The 14447-nt window shown below is 37.0% G+C and overlaps 1 protein-coding gene across 1 annotated transcript in view; it reads right to left on the bottom strand.

Annotated features, from left to right (window-relative positions):
- Positions 1–888: 888 nt before the first annotated feature.
- Positions 889–14447, bottom strand: part of LOC148819544 (doublecortin domain-containing protein 1-like) — an 87227-nt gene continuing 73668 nt past the window's right edge. Inside the window, exons 21-38 of the mRNA XM_088934924.1 lie at positions 13301–13423; positions 12484–12583; positions 11813–11948; positions 11439–11604; positions 10891–11028; positions 10327–10527; positions 10024–10138; positions 9120–9290; positions 8581–8766; positions 8104–8307; positions 7682–7877; positions 7082–7249; positions 5863–5964; positions 5600–5736; positions 4919–5092; positions 4081–4231; positions 1722–1831; positions 889–939 (exon numbers count right to left, since the gene is read on the bottom strand). Coding sequence (XP_088791050.1) covers positions 889–939; positions 1722–1831; positions 4081–4231; positions 4919–5092; positions 5600–5736; positions 5863–5964; positions 7082–7249; positions 7682–7877; positions 8104–8307; positions 8581–8766; positions 9120–9290; positions 10024–10138; positions 10327–10527; positions 10891–11028; positions 11439–11604; positions 11813–11948; positions 12484–12583; positions 13301–13423 — 2629 coding nt within the window. The remainder of the gene's footprint in view (positions 940–1721; positions 1832–4080; positions 4232–4918; positions 5093–5599; positions 5737–5862; positions 5965–7081; positions 7250–7681; positions 7878–8103; positions 8308–8580; positions 8767–9119; positions 9291–10023; positions 10139–10326; positions 10528–10890; positions 11029–11438; positions 11605–11812; positions 11949–12483; positions 12584–13300; positions 13424–14447) is intronic.

Below are 14447 nucleotides of genomic sequence, written 5' to 3'. Positions count from 1 at the left end.
TCCTATGGAATCCCAGTCCCTCAGGGTGCCAATCATTTAATTAGGCCAGGTGTGCCTAGTTTGAACCCAGCTGCCTCCTTACTAGGTGTCTTTAAAACAAAGCTACCTCTCACTATCTCACACATGCAAAGTAAAATATTCTACATTTACTTTTGTTTTGGGAATTTTAGTTATTAAACTGGATTTGGAAGAAAGTTCTTTAGTTTCCTGTTTTAGACTTATGGACTCTCAAAAGTGCAATGCAATATTTCGATTTTGATCACTGGTAAAAACATAAAATAAAAATACAATTTTGAAAAAAAATGCGAGGTAATTTACTGACTTTTTTATGTTAGAAACTGATCTACATAGGTGATATAAGAACCAAAAACAATTGTAGAGAGTATAATTAAATGAAAGAAATCTAAAATGTTCTAAAAATTTTACACATAGTTTAGCACAGTAATTTAATTGAGGCAGGAAATCCACTTTTAAAGAGATCGTGTTGTCCTCATTGTTTTTCATTGTTTCTCATTATCTAAAATAAAGGAAAACATGCATTACCTTTAATGAAACAGAGCTCTCTAGTCAAAAGCAACAACCTAAATCTCAGAGCAGTGGAACACCAGTATTTATCTTTTGGGTTTCCCAACAAAAGAAACTGTACTTCATAATACTACAAATACTTTTTAATGCCATCTTGTGGTCAGAAACAGATGAAACCTTACATTTGTAGTTTTTTACTTTGACAACAGAAAGCATTGATGGGCAGAAACGAAATATGAAGGTTCATATAGATTAGTAATAAAATGTAAGTTGGCCTTAAAATTATCTGCAGACAGCATACAACGGACCAAACTTATACCCACAAATGACAGTCATATTCTGTTTTATGTTTTCAGAACCTACCTATGTGCAATCATCTTTGTAAGGAAGGGCCAGACGTCTATTAGTGTCCACCTTACAAAACAGAGAACATGATCATTTAGTCAATATTTAGAAGAATAAAAGTTAGATTTCTATAAGACAAGGCTATGAAGTGAAGGCCTGTGCAATATTCCAGGTGTACTGTACATCCAGGTGGGGCTGCACACTGGTGGTGGTGGAGGGGATCCCCATTACCTGTAAATCTCTTTGAGTGGAGTGTCCAGAAAAGCACCAAGTGTAAGGAACTATTATTATAATTATCAGCTAGTCTATGGGGTACAGACATATTCCAAATAGACTTGTAGGTCATAACATCAGATAACAAGTGCTTTATCTTATTTAAACATTTCTAACCTGTGATAGAAGCAGCTTTCAATAGACAGAAAAATCAATTTTGTTCTTACATGAATATAAACAAATGCCATACCTTGAAGAACGATATATAACATTACACATTAATGTTAAATAATTTATAGTACTCTCCCTGTAAGTAATATTTAATTAAAAAACATTTAATTATATATTATTCATAAGTGTTCAATGTTGATAAAAAAAATCACGTATTTTAAATGTGTAGTCATACTGTATATACAGTACACTCCTGTTAAACTAATAAATACCTTCCTAAAGATAGTCTGGCTTTTCTGGATTTCTTATGTATTATATTTGTCTGTCAGGTGACTCCTGAACAAAAAGGTTGAGTTACAGTTCTTGTTTTTAAAGGTTTGCTCTTGAGCAAAACCAAATCCACCAGCTGAAATTCCTCTGTACATCATAAAACAGACAGAGCACTGTACTTAAATACTTATCCGTACATTGACTCTGGGGTTCTCCTTTGCCTCGACCACAATGTTTGTTGCTGCAGGGCCATAGGCTTTTCTGACTCGTGCATAGTTGGCTCTGATTTGTATTTTCTGCTTATGTTCTGGAAAATATACAAAAATGTATATAAACAGAAGCAAATGAAAACCGTAGACTGTTTACAGCCTTCTATGAATGCTGAATTTGTTGTGTTCTACACTGAAATAGTTTTTTTAACATCTGGTGACATGCAATAATAATCTATATATCTCATGTATTGATTAAAGATCTTCATTGGAATGCAGCACTAACTTTAAAAATGCTGAAATAGGACCGTATGAGTTACTCCACAAATTCAACAGTATCCCACCTTGATTTACACCAAATCATTCCTTGCCATTTTTTAAAATTCATCTAGGTTCCCTCCTGTTTAAATGGGAATCTTTGCAGGCTATTTTTTTCATTTATAGACTGAACTGGTCATTTGTTAGGCACCATTCTGACACTATACAGAACTATGCTCTGCATGAAATGTTTTAATGGTCTGTTTTTGCTTACTGCTGTATAGACAAACACAATGGTTGTTGCTGAACATACATGAGTACAGCAATCAACCAAAACACATTTCCTGGTCAATGAACATTCAACCTCCCATTTTCATTTCTCCTCTTCCTTGTACAACTGCACCAAAGAACAAAAGTCAACTCATTTAGGGTACATTTGTAAAGCAATAGGAATTTACAAACAACCTTTTAATTTACAACTCATTCATGTTACTTTCCGTCTTCTGGCTACATTATGCATAAATATTTCACAGAAAGGTGACTTTCATGCTAACAAATATCAACAGGTCTGTTTGTATGATAAACACCAGCTGCCGTGTAAACACAAACCCAGCATCATGAGGTTTATTTTTCAACTGGACACTGGAAATTTCCAAATGTTACAGCTTAAGGTTGAATGTTCTTGTGAGAATACTGTACGTTCTAAGAGAACGTATGTTCTGAAAAGCACCTTGGTCCACAGTCTCTGTTTCTGCTAAGGTATGAATCACTAAAATAACTTCAATTGAACTGCCTCCCAACATCAGTTTCTGTACATAGTGCAAGACTTCCTACCAATAGACAGATCTTTCATACAAAACGATTTAAAGAAAGGAGTTCATTCATAATATTTGCACTCATAAACTAAACCAACTGTAAGAGGGAATCCAGTAAGCTGTCACACATACCATATTCCTGTTCACTCATTGTCATTTTTAGCATAGCCCTGCAGTTATTCCCTCACATTAACTCAAAATCAAAACCATATCTTCCTGGTAAGTAAGATTCCTTTTATTGTATTAAACCAGTATATACTGTATGTAAATAACTAAAAGTATTTTAGTTATACAGAAAAAAGGCTATACAGAAATCCTTTAGCTTGGACAAATCCAGCAATTTTACAAATCTATAATCTAATACTATTTGTATGATACTTAGAGCACAAGCAATAAAAAACATAATTAATTATTTATTTAGAATATGTGATACTGCTCTTCCTGGAAAATTACAAGCACCGAACATTAATATAAGAATGGATTGTTTCTCATTGTTTTTCAAGACTATTACTCAGAGTTTGTAGTTGATTGAATACCTTCTAATTGTAGAACTATAAGCAAAGGCTCCAATAAAATGTCCATCCATCCATTTTTTAACTACTTCTTCCTAGCCTGGGGGGAGCCAGAGCCTGTCCTGGCAAGCAGTGGGTGCAAGCCAGGGTACACCCTGGACAGGACGCCAGACCGTAGCAGGGCAGACACACAGACACACACACTGACACCAGAAGCCAATTTTCCCAGAAGCCAGATTGTTTTTGGACAGTTGGAAGAAACCAGAGCACCCACATGAACACGTGGAAAACATACAAACTCCAACAAAATTCCAAATGATTTAATTATAATTCACTTTTGAACATGTTGTCTCCTATAGATAAATGCAATTGAACAACGGATACCTGCCAGATTTAACAGTACATTATTTTAAATACTTTTGCTTAAGTAAACGATTATGCGTCATTTACTATAAAACCTGTTTTCTGTTTGCGACAATGGCTGGAATGGTGCAATAAGAGCTCCTATATCTCCCCTGAGATGCAGTCTCCCAGCTTCATGTTCACAGGGCGCACATTGTACATGCTAATAAAGTGCTCTCGAGAGTCAATGTTAGAAACATTTTCTGACACAATTCATCAAAGAAGATAACATTTTCCAGCCTGACCTCTGCCAATACAAGAAGAATTCTACATCAGTCAGAGTGATTTCAACCACCAAGCTGATTGAATTGTCTGTAAATGACAGAGGTGCACTGCGGGGGACTGATAGATAAGTCTGACCTTTAGTGCTTATGAAAGTTTCTCCTGAAGATACGCAGATCAGTGCATCTCTTTCAATTTCATCCCAAGTCGTTAGGTGTTTGCCATTCGGAGTGTAGAGGATCACAGCAGGATGGATCAAGTTTAATTTGGATGTAGAATTAGCCAGCAGCTGAAAAGCAGTAGATCAGCAATTACTGATCAGGTGCATTACACAAGCAAGTACCTGGAATGCCACTTAGAAGACTGTCTTTTATAGCAGCCCTTCTTTACAGTGGCTTTCTATACAACATTTTAATGCCTACTACACAGATTTTCAAGGTACTATAATATACAGTACTATTACTACTAGTGAAACATTCACTTTTTTATTAAATTTGTGATTGTATGTCTTGCTTACTTTTCACACTCTAAAACTCAGTTCAAGACAGCATATAATGACACCATATTTCTCTTTAGGGAAGCTACTAAATCTCTAACAGCGCAAAGATGACTCTGATCTCAAGCCCTGTGATTTTTGTAAGTGATGAAACAAGAAAGGGAATCTGAATTAGAAATGTCAAAGGCCAGCTAGATACACAAAGTTGGAGATCCCAGTCAGTGGTGTAATTAGGCTCGTCTGCAGAGACATGTACAGTATATTACTGTATAGTACGTTCATACTTAGAAACCATTAAGTTCTTAATGGACTACAACTAGCAAAGGAAAGTTCCAAGATAAAGGAGAATAAATCAGTACTTACTGAAAATACAATATCCTGTAACAAGCATTAAAAAGACTGATAAAACAAATCTGGTAAAATTGATAAGTAATGAAATAATCCAAAAAGAGGATATTAGCATGCATTAATCCACCTCACCTCTTCAATATTTTTTCCCCAGACATAAGTGACCTGTTTAGGATCCCCATTTCTATAGATCAGCACTCTTTTAACATCAGGCTGGTCGTATAACTGTCTTGGGTCCTTGACTAGCTTTTTCAGAAATGGTTTTCTGTTCTTTGCCTGCATGGCTTTGACTTCTGAGAGCTGCACCTATTGAGGAAAACAAAACATGCAGAAATTTATTTAGGAAATAACTAAGAAACCACCTGGTTATTATAGGATTACTGAGTTTGCAAACAGGGACAGCAAGGATAGGGGTCTTATTTTTTACATCTGTATTCATTCATTCTGATGCTGAAAAGAAATGAGACACACAACTGTGTGTACTTGCTGTGGAGCCCTCCGTTATGTCACTTTTCTTTTCTTTTCTTTTCAGCATGGAATAAACCTTTACTTGTGACGCAGCTACCTACTTGCACTGCTTCTGATGCCTTAGTATTGCAAACGTCAGTCACTTACTGTTATCACATCTCACAGATACATCATTCTTGACAAATGTTATGGTGATAATTAACCAGTTACCCTGGGAGTTTAGGTAAGAGTTAATAATAGGTTAATCTAATATTTCTAGGTTAACCTCATAGGTAAACCTAGTAACCTCATTAATAGGTGTATGAATTGAGACCCTGGGTTGAATAGTTCCATGTGTCTGTGTACCTCTACATTTTGCACATCTTCCATCAGCTTCACTTCCTCCTGGGATGCCTCTGTCCATCCACCTTCAATGACAACTGGCTGGATGGGATTCTGAGTCGGTACCATGCTGGCTGGTTGCAAGCTGGTCATTCGCCTTCCTGTTGCAAAAATGACACTGAAAAAGGTAAAGACTCTGTCTATACTGTATGTCTGAGTCAGACTATACTGGTGCAAGTGCTTTAATTTCACAGTCTTTCAAATCCTCTGCATGTTTGGGATCTGACCTTGCAGGTGCCTCATTTTATGTCTTTTAATGACCAGATCAGCCAGGACCTTCTCCTTCTGGAGCCAGTTCTCCTTCTGCATTCTTTTCTTTCTGTGCAGAGCTAGAGGTAGAATTAATAATATTACTCAACTGTTTTGCAAGGGTTTGCAGGGAATGGAAAATACATTTTGGAATAGAATTACACTGTTCAGCCACCAGTAGGGGCTGTATCTATATAAAAATACCTGTACTGTACATTGTCAACTATTGGGGGTGTCTTTTTATCCTTGTTATTATACAATCTAGGTATATTTTTACTTCAAAAAGGAGTGCTGCATGTTACTTAAATCCAGCATCTTTTATAAAACAGAAAACAGTACAATCATGTTGTCAAAAATGTATGTTTCATAAACATTAGTGGCAAATTGTTCCATTTCACATACATACAAATATGTAAATGACTGTAAGGTAATAAAGGGACATTTATAACCTGAATGACTTTATTAAACATGCTATGTACTCTGACTCTTTTATACTAAGCTGTAAGGAGACTCTGTGATGCTGGTTCTATACACCCAAAGAAAAATACAGAGTCATTCCAGACTTGGAGAAATATTTCTCACCTACAGTGGATGTTGAATTATTTTTAAAAATTACTAAAATGTTCAAGCAGACAATAAAAAAAATGCAAGTAATTTAGTAGGCCTTCTGAAATGTACAGTAATAAAAATAACTTAGAAATAAATGATTGAATTATTCTCTAATTGATGAACATGTTTGTACAGTGTAACACAGAATTACCATTACCTGCCAAATCTGCACTCACTAATAAAATTCAATTAGTAATGGGCCTTGTGCAGGAGAAGCATGAAATCTTCTATTTATTAGTGTTCACTCAGCACTCAGCTCTTCTGTAATCCTTATATATTTTAGCATTCAGGCCAAATTGAATAAATCCAGAGTTTATCTGATTACAAAGCAATCCACATGGGGTTTATTACTAATTTCCTTGACACATCTGTAAGCTAAGACACACTACAGTGGATAGTAGTTCTCCTCACTGCAGAGCACAACTTGTTTGTCATGGCCTGTGCTTTCACTGATTTCCGATATGGCAGTCCTAAAATTTGTCAGTTGCTTTAGGGGCTACTTACTGTACATACATGGAAACAATAAGAGCAGATCCTAAAACTACAAGTGGAAACGGATCATTACATTCTTTTCGTGTAATTTATTACCATGAATTGGAAGAAACGGCTCCCCACAGGACACCCACACATCGATAGGGGTTCTTAAAATCAGAGTCAGTAGGGTCTCATCTATATTGTCAAGGTCTTCTGCTGTCACCTGAGGAAAGAGCTCAACTCTGGAGTTGCCTTTCTCCTTCCCACTGGGCTTTGCACTCTCTGTGAGAAAAAGCACAAGTAAAATTGTCTTATTTATAAACCACGTTGTGAACACAACGTTCTCAAAGGACAGGTAATGCCATAAACATGGATCTTTCTTGTCAGCAATAATGCAGACCGCTCTTGTAAACGTTCGAAAAGTAGAATCTCTGTTGCTGCTGTAACTCTTTGTGAAGTATTCCTTTAAGGATAGTGACCTTGTCTGCCTTGTCTGGGAGACCTGGTTACCATGGGGCTTCATCTAATAACTGGTGACTTTCAATCTAGGACACAGACCGAATCCCTGGCCAAACAATTAATGTTAACTTCAGTCCATTTTCTTGTACTGCACATTTAAAAAAAAAAAGTAAAGATGAACATTGCACACATCACTGTATTTGGCAATGAATTCTTCCCAAAATCTCACTGATCAAGTGAACATGTTTGACTCACTTGTCAGGTCATCCGTATCCTCTGTGTTTACAGGGGAATCAGCCTCCTCTTTTTCATCTGTGCTGTCTTCTTGGAAGCATTCATTCACAGCCCATGCCTTTAGCTGGGGTACTGTGAGAATCTGTGTTCCGTCCACCACATACAGCCTGGAAGCTGCCCTGGGCAGCTGAAGCTTATGTGTACACATTGAGAGCAGCTACACATAATGGAAGGTTAAAAAAACATGCATGAAAAAATGGCTGCAGAACAATACTGGAATTCATAAATTTATGTAAAACATTAAGTTACAAATACATTGCAATTCAACCAAAGACATTCAGGTAAGTGCTCTGACAAAGTTGTGTCTTTTAAATCTACACTAGGCACTTTTAACTCAGGTAACCTTGTCTTTTGACAGAGTGCACTAGCTCTGTGTTACTCACCATTGGCATTGTGGTGGCAGTTATTACCTGTCCACCCTCATTGCCATGCCCATTCCTGTAGGCCAAGATCTTCACAGGGTGGAGGGTCCTGGCTGTAGAAATCTCTTTAGCAATTGTCTGCACTGAAGTCTCTTTCCTTAAAGATTGCAACATCTCCTCCAAGTACTGCAGAGTGTTCTCTGCTTCCGACGTAGATAGGTCAGTCTGAAAGACATTCGTTTTAACCCTTCATCAGTGGCGCTATATTTTAAATATACTTCAGAAATCCTACCTGAGAGCTGGCAGTCACAAATTAAGAATTTATTCATTTAAAACAATTTCATTTTGTGATCAGCTACCTATACAGTACATAGAATTCTTATGCAAACATTGGACACAGGATGAAGAATGCTAGGATGAAACAGTTTAAACTCTGTTGTTCATACAACAATATTTTTTTCAGCTAAAATATTGCAAGGGGTTCTAAAATGTGCCTACTTTGGTGACACTCAGGCTTCTGAATGGGCCTGAGGGACCCAGCCCACTCTCCCTCTGACCAGTGGCGCAGCAGAACGATGAGTCAGGGGGCAGTTTAGTCAAGATCCTTTTTCCTCTTAATGCCCTGGAGCATGCTGCACACACTGCAGTCTTTCCACTCTGACCCGGGAGTGTGAAGTAAAAACCCTGTAAGAACCAGATTTCAATTAAAACAGGGCTCTCCAACCCTGGTCCTTCCAAGCCAAAGAACCGTAGGTTTAACAGGTAACTATTAAATCACCAGTTTCTGAAGACTAGGAACACTTTAAGAAGAGATAAGAATTCATGTGAAGAGTTAAGAAAGTTAAACAACATCATTTAATTAGTACAATTCACTTACTTGTGAAATAAAATGATTTAGAAATGCAAATCCATATATATCCACTCACAGCAGCAACTAAGGAGAGGCAGACATGCTCCACTGATCTACCCAGTGGGTTATCTTTCACACTCTGCAAGCTCCAGCGTGCTTCACAGGAGCATTAGCACCTGCCTCCTACCTGCTGATGGAGTTCCTCTGGGCCAGAGATGGGGTAAGTGCACACTGAGGCCTGATTGGCTGCTGTGATCTCCTGGTCAGTTTCCGTGGTATAGAAGGCACTCAACACCTTCAGTTCTGGGATCCAGTCCCATTTCTGATTGGCTGCTCCATAGCTGTAGGGTTTGTATTTCTGCAAGGCCCAGATTTAAACACAGACATGCAGCATTATTCTGTAAATCTAAATGCTTTAGAAGAATGCTTGAATGTTAAACGTGTCTTACAGTACTATATGTTCTAATTACTGTAAATACTGTATATTTTTATTTGACAAAAATGCTTTGAATAGCAAACTAATTTTTAGAGTTTCACTTAACAGTAGCATCAGAAAACCATTTAATATTCTGATGGTTTTTATCCTCTGATTCCCCAATGCACGTATTTATAAACAAAGTGACCAGATATTTAGACAGTATAGAGCCATAAGAGAACACCAGTGGGAAGAAAAAAGTTTTAATCTACAGTATTTGGAGACAGATGAATATTTATCCATCCATCCTTTTTCTAACCAATTAAACTAATTCAGGGTTGTGGGGGAGCCGGCAAGGGCAAAAGGCAAGGTACCAGTCCATTGCAGGCGACACACAGACACAAACACACTTACACACATGCACACTCACCCACCAAGGCCAATTTTCCCAGAGGCCGTACAAACTCCTGTGCAGATAGTACCTCAAGTCTGGAATTGAGCTCAGGGCCCCAGCCCCAATGAATATTCAGACTTTGTTCAAATAGTTACCACTGGGCATCAGTAGTGATAAACGATGTAATGATGACTCAGTATTAAACTGGAAGGTTAAAATCATCCAGTTCCCTAACTGTCTACTTTTGGATTTTATTTGTGCGAGTAAATTAAGTATTTTCACCTGAAGCACAACTGAACATCCTGGGATTTGAACTCTGGCTTCAGTGTCTCCGGGCTTTATCTTTGGCACAGAGACAGCTAACACTAGAGCTGGGTTACTCATCAGGTGAAAAGTCCTACACAAGTCATATGAGAAAAAGAACAGCAGTACTGGTTAGTAGCACGTAACATACAAGAAGCATGTCTCATCAATAAAAGGGATTTTATTGCGGGGTTATATCATTCAAAAGGTCCAGCTGTGGCGAAATTCTGCTTTTTCAAATGTGATTTCACAGAACGGAAACGCCGCTTCGGGAGTCTTTACCGGTCTTCCTCTCGGAGAATCCAGCGCTGATTGGTATCATTGGGGTTCTGCTGCACTAGCTGGATGGGGATCCCTGGCTGGGCCCCCTCTCCCTGCACACCCAGAGCCAGACCAGGCAACCCGTAGCACACAAACTGCCCACCGCAGAAACTAAACTGTTGCCGCTGCGTCCGCGGTGTTCGCGCATGTTTTGGTTGCAACCTAGAAATCAATGAAGATCAAAGTGAATATTGCACTGTGCATTACCTCCACACTGAGCAATGCCAAACTTAACATGACAATAAGAAGCAGCAACATTAAATTGCTATCATGTAAAACAAAACAAACAAGATTCTTTGTCTACAGCATTAGCCTTACTGATACTGGTATCTCCCCTGATGTACAGTAATATGACTCAGTATGAATTCCTTGCTTATGTAGCTATTTAAAACAAATGCCTATGTTATTGGATTCAAAATGACCAGTGTAGTAAGAAAATCTGGAAAGAAATCAAATAAAAGCTTACCATCTGACAGCTGTAGTTTAAAACAAACAAATGAAATGCAACCTTTGCAAGCTTGCTACCTGTGCTTCATGTTAGCTTTCTCATCCTCAGATCCATTTGCCTTTTCTTCAGGGTATTCAGGTTCTTTTTGCCATGAATACTTGAAAACTGAGCGACTTTCTTCAAGTTTTCGGTGGGCTTTAGTATGTGAGTCTTCCCTGGACAAGAATAAGAACAATAAAAAGATTAGCCTTTGAGCATATTCTTCCTTGGGTTTTTAACTATGTTCTTATCTACAGATTTTTGGATGAATTTTTTAACAATCACGCTCATTTATTTTCATGTGACAAAACTTTAAAAAAAAGGTAGAATTGCAAGATGAATAGATTAGTCATGATGTCAATTTGTCTCGGTTAAACATTTTGTAGGAGAATTCGTAATTACGACATAAGCCAAAATGTGCCTTGAAAAGAATGAAAAGGTAAGACTATATTTATTTTCCAAATAGTTCAGTTAAAAATCAGATCAAAATATCAATATATAACAAAATACAATGAAGAGCATAATTAATGGCTGTTTAGTTTGGGTAGGATTAGCCTGTATTCACTTAAAGAGACTGCAAACTCACGGAAACTCATTCACAACATCTTCACTGGTCTTTTTATCTCCCATCTCCTCCGTATGGTGTATATCAGTCGACTCCTCTTGGTCCTTGTTATCCAATTCCACACAGCATTCTGCCACAGTGAGCTGTGATCCCTCCATCACCTCTCCTGCCACCTCCAGAACAAGGTCTGAGGAATACAGGAATACCCCAAGCTTGTAAAAATGTTAAAAAACAAAATACGCAGTACAAATGATCACAATTTACTTACAGGGTTCTGTAAAATAAAACAGCTAGAGATTTTAAGCACATCTTGCTCATCATTCAAACCTTTGACCTTGCTTTCAGCAGCATGAGGGCTTCCTGGGAACTGTGGCAGGCAGTCTGAATATACCCACCATGTTGCTTGCGCATGGCACAATAGTTGCGGATCACAGCCACATCTGATTCCAGGCTGTTTAAGATCAAGCGTTTCTCCTGCTCTTTCCGGGTTAGCTGAGGATCAATCCATTGTTCTCCGCAAGAAACATAAACCTGGAAAACAAGATATTATGTAGATCAAAACCAACAGTGTTCTACTTTAAAAAGTTCACGCCTTCTTCCACAAAAAAATAATAAAAATGTCTGGCATCAGACCCCTTGAGTTACTAATGCATACCACATAGTCATCAATTTTTATACATGAGCTATTGCATATTTATCATCTTTTGATTCACTGTCTATAAAACTGTAATTTTCTAAGTAATGCATTACCCCAGATCTGAGGAACAAGCAGAACTGGCACAGTAACAACACTCCATGCACTCTATTAAACTTTATTACTATATTTGTTATTTATAGCATATAAAGGCACCAAGCTTTGCCAATAGTGAAGATCAGGCCAAGAAATTATTTGGAACCCATAGCACAATACTAAACTACATATTGTGGAAGGGATCACAATAACAGTGAGTAATTTTAAAATAACAAATGATAGAAAGCCAAACTATATTGCACTGTTGATAGACTGAGAGTATTCAGTGTTATTTGTTTGAATGATACTATTTTAATCACAGAGGAGCTTACACACCAGTTGGTCTCTTTGTAGATCTTTAAGTAAAGAAATCTCCTTCCCATCCTTGTCAAACAGCTTCCGAGCTGCAAATGGCAAATTCAGCAACACAGTACATCTGCAAAAGAGAAAAGCAGTCAAGTAAACATATGTCAAGCTTCAACATGGGAATAAATTGGTACACCTGACAGGCCTATGGAATTATCGCTGATTTTGTGCGGTTTGCCAGTGTTCATGAAGTGGTGACCTAGGACTCATGCAGTTATGTTGAGAGCTGTATGCTGTAATTATACTCTTTTGTGTTAAGGACCAGAAAATTTAGGGTGTCAGCAGAAATTATAGGTAATGTGATTTTGCTTATTTAGAACTGGATGGATGAGAAAAAAAAGTTTCCTTTCCTTCTGCAGTGTTGGAAAAAAATACTTTAAAAATCTGATACAGTATCAGCAAACCACAGAAATAGCTACAGTAAATGGAAAATATATTAAGGAAAAAAAATAACACCATATACTGTATAATATTATTTGCCCATGTGTTTCATACAGACTTAATAATTCCAGAATTATACAGAATAATCCTAGAGGTACAGCATAAGGAAAGTCTTCAAAAAATATTACAGACATTTTCAAAGTTTAATACTAAAATTAAAGACTAGATTAGTTTTATGCTATAAAATTCTAAACTAAAAAGACCAGTAACCATTAATTACAGTAATATTTTAATAATTGCAAGTCTTTTCTACAAACTAATTAAATGTTAATGTAAAAGTAGCTGTACCCAGATTGTTCTGAGAAATATAAGTCTTCATTAAACATTTTTTATATATTGTCATTACCTTTCAAGAAACTGCTGAAGCTCTAGCCTATGAATTTTTATTGAACCATCATCTTCCAAAGCAAGGCAATTCGGCGTGTCCTTTGGGACTTTCTGCTTCTTTGAACTGGTCGCAGAATTCCTGCTGTGAGAACAGTTTCATTGTGATGATTTTTTTTTCCAGCTTAGTTACCAAATAAAAATGAGAATTTATATTTATATTTAAGGAATCTATTCATCTGTCACATGTCTTCATGATACATACAACATGTGTATACAGGACAGTATGTATATATGTAGATGTTTGTCAAAACAAAGAGAAAATGAAATAATATTTATGTTCCTTGACTGGCAGGGTGCTCTGAACTGGCTGAAGAACATGGCAGGCCATGGTGGTTGAAATGCACAGATTTTTAAAAGCCACAAGAGTGAAGGCTTCATAAAGGAAAATAAGGTTGAAAAGCTGATCAAGAAATTCAGGACTACTGATTTAGGAACACAATTCTAGAAATGTTAAGCAGGATATATTCTACATACAAAAAGAAGGAATGACTTAAGCAAGGCAATTCTAAGTAGCCATCTCATAGTAAGGAACACCTAATATTGCAGGCAATACATATTTAAAGGTAAACCAGTATTTTAGGTTATTTAACTTTAATGCTATTGTGATGCTTATATTTGGTTCTCTGACTATGTGCTAACCTTAAAACTTACCCACACAGCAATTTTAAAAAACATACCCATAAGCAATATGCTTAAAGCAGAAAACAATATTAAATGTACAGTATGTGAACTTCAACCAATACCAAAGTGTCTAAGAACACTATACATACATATAAAAGTGTCAAACAGAAGACAAGCGGAATTTGCTCATGTGTGAATTTCAATGGTTTAGCTTTATTTACTTTGCACCAAAATGGACTTTTTGGCATAGCAGAGTGAGTTAATTAGAAATTACAAATGAAATGTATGCATCAAAGATTTCAATTTCAGGCTTGACTTTACCTGAAAGATTAATTTTGGGCATTTGCATTTTCCTTCACTGCTCAGTGGACAGTGTAACGTCATGGTGCTCATCATTCAAAAATGTCTGATGTGCAAATATCTATAGAAGGCGCTTAATGAATTTAGATAATACATATCATGAAAATGTTAAAATTCCAGAGTGT

The sequence above is a fragment of the Atractosteus spatula genome, chromosome 16 (genome assembly GCF_055471065.1).
Source record: "Atractosteus spatula isolate fAtrSpa1 chromosome 16, fAtrSpa1.hap1, whole genome shotgun sequence".
NCBI lineage: Eukaryota > Metazoa > Chordata > Actinopteri > Semionotiformes > Lepisosteidae > Atractosteus > Atractosteus spatula.
The sequence above is the reverse complement of the archived record's forward strand: the minus strand, read 5'-3'. Positions and strand labels throughout refer to the sequence as shown.